The sequence below is a fragment of the Patella vulgata genome, chromosome 2 (assembly GCF_932274485.2).
Source record: "Patella vulgata chromosome 2, xgPatVulg1.2, whole genome shotgun sequence".
Taxonomy (NCBI): domain Eukaryota; kingdom Metazoa; phylum Mollusca; class Gastropoda; family Patellidae; genus Patella; species Patella vulgata.
This window is the reverse complement of record NC_065880.2, coordinates 82,356,943-82,370,242: the sequence shown is the minus strand read 5'-3', so window position 1 is coordinate 82,370,242 and position 13,300 is coordinate 82,356,943. Positions and strand designations below refer to the sequence as shown.

At 33.7% G+C, this 13,300-nt stretch overlaps 1 protein-coding gene across 1 annotated transcript in view; it reads right to left on the bottom strand.

Moving 5' to 3' along the window:
- Nucleotides 1-10,440: 10,440 nt before the first annotated feature.
- Nucleotides 10,441-13,300, bottom strand: part of LOC126810379 (rab-3A-interacting protein) — a 29,862-nt gene continuing 27,002 nt past the window's right edge. The window contains exon 11 of the mRNA XM_050535410.2: nt 10,441-12,727. Within this exon, the coding sequence (XP_050391367.2) occupies nt 12,657-12,727 (71 nt within the window). The 3' untranslated portion in view covers nt 10,441-12,656. The remainder of the gene's footprint in view (nt 12,728-13,300) is intronic.

The following is a 13,300-nucleotide window of genomic DNA, read 5'->3' as shown; positions in this document are numbered from 1 at the left end:
ACAATAGGACGTTAAACCCCATTTCATTTCTTAAATAGTTACTTATGACAAGCATCACCTACCTGGTTTACAGGTAAATTTAATCACAGAATACACTGGTTTAACATTAATACCAGTCGAGCACCTGTTGGGGGAGACTCTAGTGGTAGGAGTACACCTAGCTTGTCTCCAACACTTAGCACACAAACTTCTCACCGGAATAACATCCAACATGTCCCAACATCCAAAATCCTCCGCATGTCTACAGCAATCTTCTTTTTGACAATTAGGATGAAACAGCTGTCCAGAACAGTTGTACCTTAAATAATATAAACAGACTAGTGTACCTAAATAATCGCATATAAACATCCCATATAAACAAACCATCGCTATAATTATTCTGTGTTCTATTCAGATGGTGTTTACTGTATTTACCAGACATTATAGTGTTCCATTCATGGGGTGCTTATGGTAATTACGAGAGAGAGAGAGAGAGAGAGAGAGAGAGAGAGAGCTCGGCCTCTCCTCTGAAAAAGCTGTAGACAACAACTTGTGGTCGGGCAATAGTCCAGATCACTGGTGGCAGAGAAATATCAGATGTTCTTCAGCAACGGTTGTACAGCAGAATTACCCCCACATGCAGAGAGAGAGACAGAAACAGTAACGGGGGAGGGAGAGGGGGGGAGGGGTCTTTTCGGGATTAACACATGATGGATCTGGATTTCATCAAATTGACTCACGAGGTTAGGCAGGCGACAATGATCGATTTTATGATAACTCGGTTAGTCTCCCTGGCGATTGCCACCCCCCGGGCCCCGAGCGAGGAAGAGATATATAATAAATATTGTATACCCTAAATATGCCTCTTCTATGATGATATGTTCGGCTGGTTGACAGACCAGATCATGATGTTCACAACCACTTATATCATAGCATACTTTTACATCTTCCTTGCCGAGAACCAATCCTAAAAAAGCATATAAACATTACTGTAATATGCCACAACATCTCCTGGGCTGAGAACCAATCCTGAAAAACATGGGCATTACTCTAATACTCAAACATCTTCTTGGCTGAGAACCAACCCTGAAAAAACACATAAACATTCCGTAATATACCAGAACGTCTCCTGGGCCGAGAACCAATCCTGAAAAGCACAGGGGCGTTACTTTAATATACATCAACATCTTCTTTGCTGAGAACCAAACCTGAAAATTAGATGGATATTATCCTGATATACATCAACATCTCCTTGACTGAGAACCAATCCTGAAAAAACACATAAACATTACTCTAATATACCACAACATCTCCTTGGCTGAGAACCAATCCTGAAAAAACACAAACATTACTCTAATATACCACAACATCTTCTTGGCTGAGAACCAACCCAAAAAATACACATATGAACATTAATATACGACAAAATATTCTTGGCTGAGAACCAATCCTGAAAAGCATATAAAAAATCTTCCTTAATGTGAACTAATCCTGAAAAAACATATAAATATCACTGATATACTCTAATAACCTTCTTTCTGAGAACCAAACCTGTAAACATAAATATATATAAATTAACTGTATAAGCGAATTTTTAGAAAGGTGCGTGTTTTACCTAATACAATATTGTATCGGCATAATTATATTATGGCAACATGGGATCGTACATACTCCTCGCAATGTTTTGTTTGATTAGACCCAATACGACTAGAGGGGTTTCTCGGGCCATTGCTTCAGGAATATGGGGTTCGTATAAAAAAAACAAGTCACATAATTCTTATCAATAAAACAAAATATAATTCATTCAAGATACGAACATTCTCCATCAGTAATATCGAATAATATTTGAATTCCAAATGTAATACTTTCTGTGATGACATCGACCAAAAGAAGTTGCGTGAAGGAATTAACCCTCTAACTCAATATTTTCTATAATATTCGAAATCAAAAAAACGAATTAGAATTTAATATCGGTCCATCCCAATCAATATTGGTGTTCGTTTCTTGCAGTGAAAATATGAAATCCTAATAGTCAATATCAAATAAACGGGGGACAATTCAAAATCAATAAACGGGTCTTGTACTCTATGGGCAAATTGTTTCGAGCGTCATTGTAATGGACAAAGAAAATGTCATCCTATACGACAATGCGGGAGTAATTAGTAAAGGCTGATTCAAAAACGACAAAATAATATTTTTTTAAAAATGTGTAGAATGGACTACGCAGGCATAAACCAATGTTGTACAATTTGGACTCTTCGAGTGTTGATTAGAAACTACAACAATTCATTTAAAAATTGGGTATAAATCACTTTGTGTACGTTCATATTATATTAATATGTGCTTTTGGAGTCCTCTTAGGCAGGTCTCACGAGAGGGGGTCGGCAGTCGGTGCGCCGCCCCAAAACCCATAAGAGTCTATGGGGTCCATGAATATCAAAGTTCAAAACAGAAATGGGCAATTATGCATGAATTTTGTATTGTTCCTTTGACGCTTATAAAAGTATGTACAAAAGTTTTAGCTTTATCGCAATCTGCGAAAGGAGTGAGGTGGCAAAAAAGGTCTCGTCCCAGCACATTTTTCCGTCTCAAGGGCTTTGCTCATAGAGCCAAAAGATCTTTAAAGAGTGTATATGGTCGAGTGTATAAAAATACACGATAACTGATATTGCTCAAATGGTCAAAAGATTTATTATATTAATTTTTTAAGCATTTTGTTGAGAATTAAATTGGGCTAGAATTTGTCAAGTTCCGTGTAAACTTGTGTCATTGACGATATGATAGACCTTCATAGACCTGGGTGGGGAGCTCAATGCTGGTGGTTGTGTTACTATTTTATTGGCAGATCCTCAAACAGAAAGGTACACACCTTGTTGTGAATAATCCAGGAAAATTTTGCTACCAAAAAAAACATGAATCATTTTATAAATAATCGTGGATCTTTTGTAAATAATCTTTTGTAAATAATCATGGATCTTTTGTCTTTTGTAAATAATCATGATATTTTGTAAATAATCACGATTTTTTGTAAATAATCATGATTTTTTGTAAATAATCATGATCTTATGTAAATAAATAATCACGATCTTTTGTAAATAATCATGAATCTTTTGTAAATAATTATGAATAATTTTGTAAATAAAAATCATGGATGATTTTGTAAAGTAAATAATCAAGTGTCATTTCGTTTTAAATAATCAAGGATCAAGTTTTTAAAATAAATTAATAATTTAGATGTATGTTGACCTCATCAGTCTTGTTATTAATAAATCTTATGATTGATAGATTCCTGACGAATGACAGTACTTAATGTTTTTAATGTCCAACATGAAGCCAAATTCAGTTTTTTCTTGGTCTATTAAAATAAAAAGTTAAAATTATGTAACTCGAAAATTTAGGTTTTTGAAAACCAAGTTCGATATATGATATTTATATATCTCGGTTTTTATCAATAAAAAGTGTAAATATCCCCAAGCAATATTTATATATTTTAGTTTTTTAAGCCCAACACAATATTGAAAATTATCAAAATAGAATATTTTTCAAGTCGTGTATACATATAGATACCCAAACAGATCTACCTGTGCCGTGAAATAAATATATATGTAATGCCGGCAGCAATATAGTTGATTATTAAGTCACAATTTACTCAGATGAAATAGAAATCTACCCGAAAGGAATTAAAAAGAGAAACTAGAACTTATAAAATCTTACCTGCAGTAACAGTAAGTTTTAAAACTGTTGTAATAATTATCCAAAACATCGCGAAAAATATCAAAACGCGAATTCCGAGATAAAGCTGTAAAATTATTCTGGAGTTGTTATTGACACCTGTAGGTTAATTAACTTTACCTGTTTTACACGGAAGTAGGTAAACCCTTCATTAGATGATGAATAAACTCATCTACATTCCCGACCTTTGACCTATCAGCTATTAACATCACGGGTGATGTCATATTCATTGATTTGATCAATCAATTAAATGCGTTGATAATTAGTCGTCTTCCGATCGTCGGTGATTTTCAACCCACTCAAATTGCTTGTATGACGCGTCTGTCACTGTTACCGATATGCAATAACAAATTATAATAATTTTTTTTTCTGAATTTAGATATATTTTGTGAAGCCAATGATATATTTTGTGAAGCCAATGATATATTTTGTGAAGCCAATGACAAACATGTTTCAAGAAAAAGAAATATACTACCATCGACTACTTTGTTGAACGAAACGTGGCACCATTAAAGTTTATCTCATTTAATGATGGGGAGTCACGCTGACTAAGTGGGTATGACGCGGACTGGCTAGCCTGGGATTGCGTGGTCGATCCCTGCATTGGAGAAAGTTCATCGGGATTTTTCGCGTGGTACAGGACGGAGGGCCTGACAAGGACAGATGTCTAGTCGTTCGGATGGGATGAAAAACCGAGGTCCCGTGTATACATGGGCGTGCACGTAAAAGATCCCTTGGCAGTTGGAATTCGATATGAGAGTAGGCCATAGTGCCGCTGTCTGGGCATTTTTAATGTGGTACATAGATTGTTGGAAATAGCACACATATTCTGGGCGATGGCAGTAATAACAGTAATTAAAAGTCAGTATACTCCGCTAGAAAGGGAATATGGATGTGAAGTAGCATAGACATACCCAAAGTGGGAGGGGGCTAACACAATTTGAGAGGGTTCTACACATTTTCGGGAAGAGACCCGCTACTTTGTGAGGTAGTATATATGTACACTTTCCAGGGAATGGCTGACACCACTCGGAAAGTGGTACAATTGCCGGGATATAGCACATATACATTTGTTAGGAGACACATCACAAACAGTTGTTGGAAAAAGCACAACTTGAGATAGCACACTCGGCCGACGCATCTATCGAGAGATGTAACATATTAGTCGTAAAGTGACACACATTTGTCCGGTGATTGCACACACATTTTTCAGAGGGATTGCACACACTTTTTTTGGGGGGGGGGGGGGGGAGATAGCACACACATTTGTCGGGAGATTGCACAGACATTTTTCGGGAGATAGCACACACATTTGTCAAGAGGTAGCATGTAAATTGTTAGCGATGAATTAGCATACTGATCAGAAGTGAATATTCGTTAGGCCGCTACAATCACTGATAAGGATGACATCAATGCGACTTAACGAGTCTCAAATATTAACTATTTTCCACCGACAAATTAAATTCTAAAACATTTTTTTTATGTATTAGAAAAATAAATAAAGACGTTTGATGTAATTGTAGGTAAAAATTATTTCCTTTTTAGTGTAAATGGGTATTAAAATGACTAAAAGGCAGCATTCTGCCCGAAGCAGTAACGTCTTATATGTAAACAATGCACGCGCCATTGAGCCAATGATTGACGCCGCGTTCTGTGACGTCACGTATTGAAGGCCGTCATCTTTTACAGAGGGAGAGAGAAATGTCGTTTAACGTCCACTCGACACAACTAGGTCATTTCGGGACTAACATGGTTTTAATTTTTATTTCAATAATTCGCTTGCGCATAGGGGTCTTTAGCAGTGGGAGGAAACGGGAGGACCCAGAGAAAACCCACGAGGTTGGACAGGCGACCCTACTCCTTGTCACGTACAACCGGGGATTCGAAACCACGCCAGTCGACTCAATGACAGACTTTATGATACAGCGCGCGCACGCATCTTTTACGGAGATATAAGAAACAGATTGATGAATTAGATTTATATAACTTGGAAGAAACAAAGTCAACAATATTTTATTTTTGCAAAAAGTTTATTTTAGGAATATAATTAATAGATATGATATTACTTTATACAAATTTGTAAAAAAAAACATGGCGCAGAAATACCTAGATATATTATATAATAAAAACACACATAAACAAATCGCTCTATTCACGTTTCACAAGTTGTTATAATCATCACAATATAGTCCTCTAAACACGTCATCAATAGCTATTTGTTTTATAAATACTGGGGCCTGTTTCACGAAATTTTAACTAAAGATAAAATCCAAATTTTAGTAGATACTTCAATTTTGATGGCGAAGCTCTAAAATCAATCTAATATTATCCAATCAAATTCCTAAAATTTGGATTTTATCTTAATTAAAATTTCGTGAAACAAGACCCTGATTTATAGATTCGTCTCCAGTTAGTAGATACAGAGGTTATTCATAGCCGCAGTATTTAGGGTTTAGGGTTAGGGTACGGTTAAGGAAACTTTTTTCTTGGCACAGTTTGTATAAGGAGTGTTTGGTAGCTGCAATGAGTTAGAGTTAGGTAACCAGTTCTTAAAAAGTATTTACGATGTCATTGTAAATCCTAAATACAAGATTTACGATGTAACTGTAATTCATAAATACAGTATTTACGATGTCATTGTAATTCATAAATACAGTATTTACGATATCTTTGTAAATCATATATACAATATAATCCTTATAAGACATATAGAAATAGATTTCACTAAAAATAAAACACACTTATATGGATATACTACTTCTGAATTTATTAACATGCTACGTTTCGATACACATACAGATATAGTTTTCAAGCAAATATTTGCTTGAAAACGATATCTGTATGTGTATCGAAACGTAGCATGTTAATAAATTCAGAAGTAGTATATCCATATAAGTGTGTTTTATTTTTACATATATACAATATTTACGATGTCATTGTAATTCATAAATACAGTATTTACGAGGTAATCGTAATTCATAAATACAATATTTACGATGTTATTGTAATTCATAAATACAGTATTTACGAGGTTATCGTAATTCATAAATATAATATTTACGATGTTATTGTAATTCATAAATACATTATTCTATGAGGTAATCTGTATACGTGAACACTGTGATTATGAATAACCTCTTTCAATTAATATATCACCCATCCAAATCTAATGTGACAAATTGCATAATGTTACACCACTGTGTTGCTTATTCATATTAAAGACATTATACCCAGGTCTGATATACAGCCAGTATTTCACCCTAGGCCTGATATACAGCCAGTATTACACTGTGGGCCTGATATACAACCAGTATTACATTCTAGGCCTGATATAAAACCAGTATTACACTCTGGGCCTGATATACAACCAGTATTACACACTGGGCCCGATATACAACCAGTATTGCACCACAGGCCTGATATACAACCAGTATTGCACCCTGGGCATGATATACAGCCATTATTTCATCTAAGGCCTGATATACAGCCAGTATTACACCCTGGGCCTGATATACAACCATTATTAGACCCTGGGCCCAATATACAACCAGTATTACATTCTTTTCCTGATATACAACCAGTATTACGCCATGGGCCTGATAGTAATACAACTAACATACATGTGACTATTATAAATAAAAAATTATCACGAATCGATACTGAAAAAAAATATAATTCATAAAAAGAAAAAAAAAAGAAAAGTTTTATATACAACATTCACATTTTGATTGATGAAGAACCACAGGGACATTTACCAATATTTTACACAGGGGCATGTAGCAAAATACAATTAAAGAATTTATTGCCTATGGGGGAACATAATATCTATGATTTCATAGTTGAATTAGATTTAACCGAAGGTAGCGAATTGATTCAAATCTATTCATCCATTTTCTGGATAGGACGAAAACTACATCTACAGGTAATCTCAAAACCAGGAATGCATTATCTTTCATCAATAACAGAGCTAACCTGGTGTATGGTTTAACTCAGTGCCTGGTTGACCCAGTACCTGGTTTTATTTGGTACCCTTTTTGACTTGGGACCTGGTTTGGCATGGTGTCTGGATTCACATGGTACCTGGTATGACCCAGGACCGGTTTGACTTGGTACCTGGTTCGACTCAGTACCGAGTTTCACTTGGTACCAAGTTTAACTTGTACCTTTATTTGGCTTGGTTTCCTACTTGTTTTAGGCACAAAATAAGTGACCATAAATCTTGAAAACACAATTACCTCAACTAAATGGTCACCTAAAAATGGTTTCTAAATCTGGACCACTGAGTGATAGTCCCATTGGGCATTGCTTTATGAACAAAAATGTTTGTATAATACGATTAGTTACATGTCCCTGTAGTTAAGATAAATTTCAAACAATGAGTATTTATAAAATAATCTCTATAACAATATGATAATAATTACAAATGTATGATAACAAGATGGTCGAGTGTAATAAATCGTCTAGAAAATCTACAACTGCTTAGCAACAGATGTAATAATAACAAGATGGTCGAGTGTAATAAATCTTCTAGAAAATCTACAACAGATGTACAATAACAAGATACCAAGTAGACTGCACTAATTACAGATGTAATAATAACAAGATGGTGAAGTGTAATAAATCTTCTAGAAAAATGACAACTTCTTATCAACAGATGTAATAATAAAAAAATATCTAGTAGACTGCAATAATTACAGATGTAATAATAACAAGATGGTGAAGTGTAATAAATCTTCTAGAAAAGTGACAACTCCTTAGCAACAGATGTAATAATAACATAATGATTGATTGTAATAAATCTCCTAGAAACATGGCAACGGCTTAGCAACAGATGTACAATAATAAGATGGTCGACTGTAATAAATCTATGACTATCATGTAGACGGAGTCAAGGACAATAATAACATTGGTTTTTACCAAGTTTCACATGATCATATTAGTTATGGTACTTCCAGATTTTTGACAAAAAGATGGTAGAAATTCTGCTGTCTGGGAAAAGAAATTTCCCCTCATAGCACACTTCAGAAAAGTAGGATATAAAACTCCCAGTTAGTGATACCCTGACACTTTTGTCCTATGTGCACTTCATGGGCATGGCACTTAAACTATTTTTTAGGGAATCCAGAATTTTCTAGAGAGATTAAGCGTCCCTATGTTCCATATATATCAAACTTGCCATACTGGGCTAATGAAGAGAGGTATACGCCATACAGTGTGCTATGAGGGAAATTTTACCTGTACAGTGGCGCTAGAGCCTACTCTTATATCGAATTTCAACTGCAAAGGGATCTTTAACGTGCACACCAATGTGTACATGGGACCTCGGTCCTCGTCCTATCCAAACGACCAGACGCTCCATCCTGTACCACTGAAAAGGGGAAATCACGCTGGAAAATCTTGATAAAACTTTCACGGTCAACACCAGAATCATACCCGCGACCTCCAGGCTAGCGAGCCAGGATCTTACTTACTTAGCCACTGTGGCTCCCTCAACCTACAGAAAGGTCTAGAATTATTCATAACCTACAGCACAATCTAGATGAACTGGTATCAGAAGACATGAAGGTTTTGTTTACAACTTATTTTAAGGTGAGCTAGGGTTAGGGTTACTGGCCATCTGAATTATATATATACCGGTACCAAAAGATCTAATTTCAATTCGATTGAATGAAAGACAAATGATATTATTTACATACATGAATAGAAAATACACAAAATAAATACAAATATAATTTAAACATGTATACAAATATCTAAAATCCTAAATTTACATTGTTATTTGATGAGGACTGGACCAGTGGCAATTGTTATGGGAGGTAGCCATCATCATTGTTATTTGATAAGGACTGGACAAGTGGGAATTGTTATGGGCACTAGCCATCATTCTTTGTTGTTTTTAAAAAAAAAAAAAAAAAAAATACAATCTGGATCAATTTGGTTCATTTTTTTACAAATGAACTGAAAATTAGTCCACATTCAACATCTTCTGTATGGATATAAATACCATTAATAATCTTGACTAAAAAAATTTTTTTAAACAATATTTTTTATTCTGGATAACTGAATGGGATTAGGAAACAAGCTTAGCCTATGTAAAACACCTTTTTTGGGGGTGTCATCTTTTTAACTTGATTGAATCCAATCCACGTCTACCGTTGATATTTTTATTTTGTTTTCTTCATTACATGTAAAATATTAATTCAAGTATATTTTAACATGGAGTAAGCATTTTCTGAAAAATGACGTACACAGACATGAAGTAGTTTGATCAACTTTAAAATGTGTAGGAGTTGCCGTTCAAACATGACCTGCTGAATATAGAAACAAGTTTACTAATCTGTGTTAATCAATACACCGCTCCTCCCCACTGTCCTCCTCCTCCAAATAACAAATTAAATTTATGCTTAAATAAAACCACAACCAGAACTATACATGTAAATAAGATATTCATATAGAAACATAGTTTATGTTCATATAGAAACATAGTTTATGTTCATATAGAACATAGTTTATGTTCATATAGAACATAGTTTATGTTCATATAGAAACAGTTTATGTTCATATAGAACATAGTTTATGTTCATAAAGAACATAGTTTATGTTCATATAGAACATAGTTATGTTCATATAGAAACATAGTTTATATTCATATAGAAACATAGTTTATGTTCATATAGAAACAGTTTATGTTCATATAGAAACATAGTTTATAAGAAATAATATATTGCTATAAAAAACACATTTAATTTAAAAATAACCTTAATATTTGCATAATGTACAGGTTTTTTTTGGTTTTTGTTGAAACATGCGAGATAATTAATCAATCTCTTGAGAATCAAGATATATATATCCTTATTTAGTTACAACAGGTGTCGTAATTTCTGAATGTGAGGAAGAGTTGAGAATAATGATACTCCGCGACACAAATCATCAAATTATTATCAACTCTTCCTAGTTTAAAGATACATTATGTAAGATTTAGATAAAGAGCTGACCATTCTTGCTATAATAGTTCAAAAATAGATAAAGCAAAATTAATATATTGAATATTTCATTCAAATTACTTTAATCTGAGCGAAGTTATCACTGTTTGGTGTTGAGGCTTTGTATGACTGAAGCGTTCCAATCTACTTAAAATAGGTGGCCATCTGATAACCTAGATAGTTGATTATAGGCAGATGTAGCTCTTACATAATGTATCTTTAACACAAGGTACAATTTTATGGATACACATCCATAAACCCAGTAATTGTGTATCCATAAAATTGTACTTTGTGCTTAAGTAACAAGTTTTTCTATTAATCTTAATCTAAAAAAATAATGAGAAAAATATATTTTGAATTTTCAGATATCCTTTGTATTTTTGTATAAACATACTATGTGGTAATTAATTAAGTAACATTCATTCTTTAAAAAAATGTTTAGGGTTTACAAATTAACGATTCCTGTATAATATTATTACCGGTAAACAATATTTTACGGATAATTAAGGATGCAATCTTCAATATTCAAATATTTTAAGTACTAAACAACAAAACAGTAGGAGGTTGAAATCTCAAATCAAAAAAAATAAACAATGATATTTAATACCATATTTATTTTATAACAAATTATGCCATATTCATCATTTCCTTTATAAGGGAAAAAATAAATATTAGTCATATTCCTATAGTTGTGAAGATTGATGAAATGACACCAAAATTATTGCTATTTTGTTCGATAGATATTGACAGATCTGTTAAACTCTGGGAGATAAGATAAAGAGCTGGCAGTTCTCACTATAATAGTTAAAAACTAGATAATGTAAAGGCAATTTGCTGAAAATTTCAGTCTAATTGATCTACTATGAACCGAGAATTAAGCGATTGAAATTTTGGCTTAGCCTCAATCATCTGTTTGATAAAAAACATAGTCTCGATCATCCATTTCATGATTAAATTATGAATGGAAGTTGTGCAGCAAATCGGATCATAATCCAGTAAATATAGCAGGCTAGCGATGTCATCTAGAGTTGATTATGATCTGGATAAATTAATTAATGTCTAATTAATAATTTAGATAACATTTCAGGCCTAAAGAAAGACGTGCGATTGACAGATTTAGCTCTTGCAAAATGTATCTTTAATTCTGATATTCATTTAATGACCATTTCTATTTATGGTAATCTTTAGCAATATTTTGATACCATCACAAAATTATTGTGCTCATGAAAGAAATTAATGCAGTAATTGTGAATGACCGGTGGACGGCAATAATTTTATGATATTTAAAATCCAACCTCTCTCCAATATTTTATCCATTTTAAGAAAGATTTACAATGAGGTTTTGGCACAATATATTCCGCAGTTATTCATTATTTCATTGCCACTTATAGACATCACAATCGGATTAGAATACAGATCTATATTCCGTTTCATATTTTTATATTTTCGATGGCCAGTTGGACTGGGAGGTCGTGTCAGGGGCAATACGAGTGGCTTTTGACCCTATGACATCAGACATTGATTAATCAATCAATCAGCGTTGACGTTTCTAGTGGTTTACACACAGTTCCATGTATCGCACACCAAAAACTCGCTGCAATAGACCATTATATAACAACTCTACCAGATCCTAGTGTTGTAAAGACAAGTAAAACGAAATTTTGAACTATAAAAAACGAAACGAAATAGGATCTTTGTTTTAATCTGATTGTAGACAACAGGGAAATAATATATGACTGTATGATTGGCCCTTGTATAAAACCGCTACAATAATAGATAGCTGTATGATTGGCCCTTGTATAAAACCACTACAATAGATTGCCACTTCTAGACAACAGTTATAGTAACAGTAATAGGTTGCTATACGATTTCCACTTGTAGCCAACAGCTATAGTAACAGTAATAGGCTGCTTTATGTGACCCGCCTGCTGATTAGGGTTTACATCAAGTAACCAATGGAGACTACGTAAATCCTAGTTTAGCTAATCCAATCTGACGTCGTAATCGGGCTATCTCATAAAACGCATCTTTATCTGTTAAATAGAAAGAGAGAAAAACGATTTTCAACAGACAGTCAACACAAACCTGCCTCTGAGTTCACTAAGCATTCTCAGACTTGAGTTAAGAATTTACTGAAAATTCTCAGACTTGAGTTAAGAATTTACTGAAAATTCTCAGACTTGAGTTAAGAATTTACTGAAAATTCTCAGACTTGAGTTAAGAATTTACTGAAAATTATTTGCCTTATTTTAACTAAAATATAGCCCTTTATAAAACTTTTGTTGTTTTCATGTATCAAATATATCAATAAGAAACTATGAGCCAAGTTTTGTGTTTCTGGATCAAAGATATTTTTCATAAACAGTGATTGAAAGTTGAGTAAATTCTTAACATATGTCTAACAATGCTAGGTCTAGGTCTTTCTGGGACTAACATATGGTACATCTTTATACCAATATTTTCGCTGTGTTTGTAGGGGTCTTTTAGCTGTGGAAGGGAACTAGAGAAGAGGTTCGACAACTGACCCATCTCCTTGTGATGCTGGGATCAAACTCACAACACTTCTATAGATGGCCGACCTTTTGATGTTCAGCACACACATATTT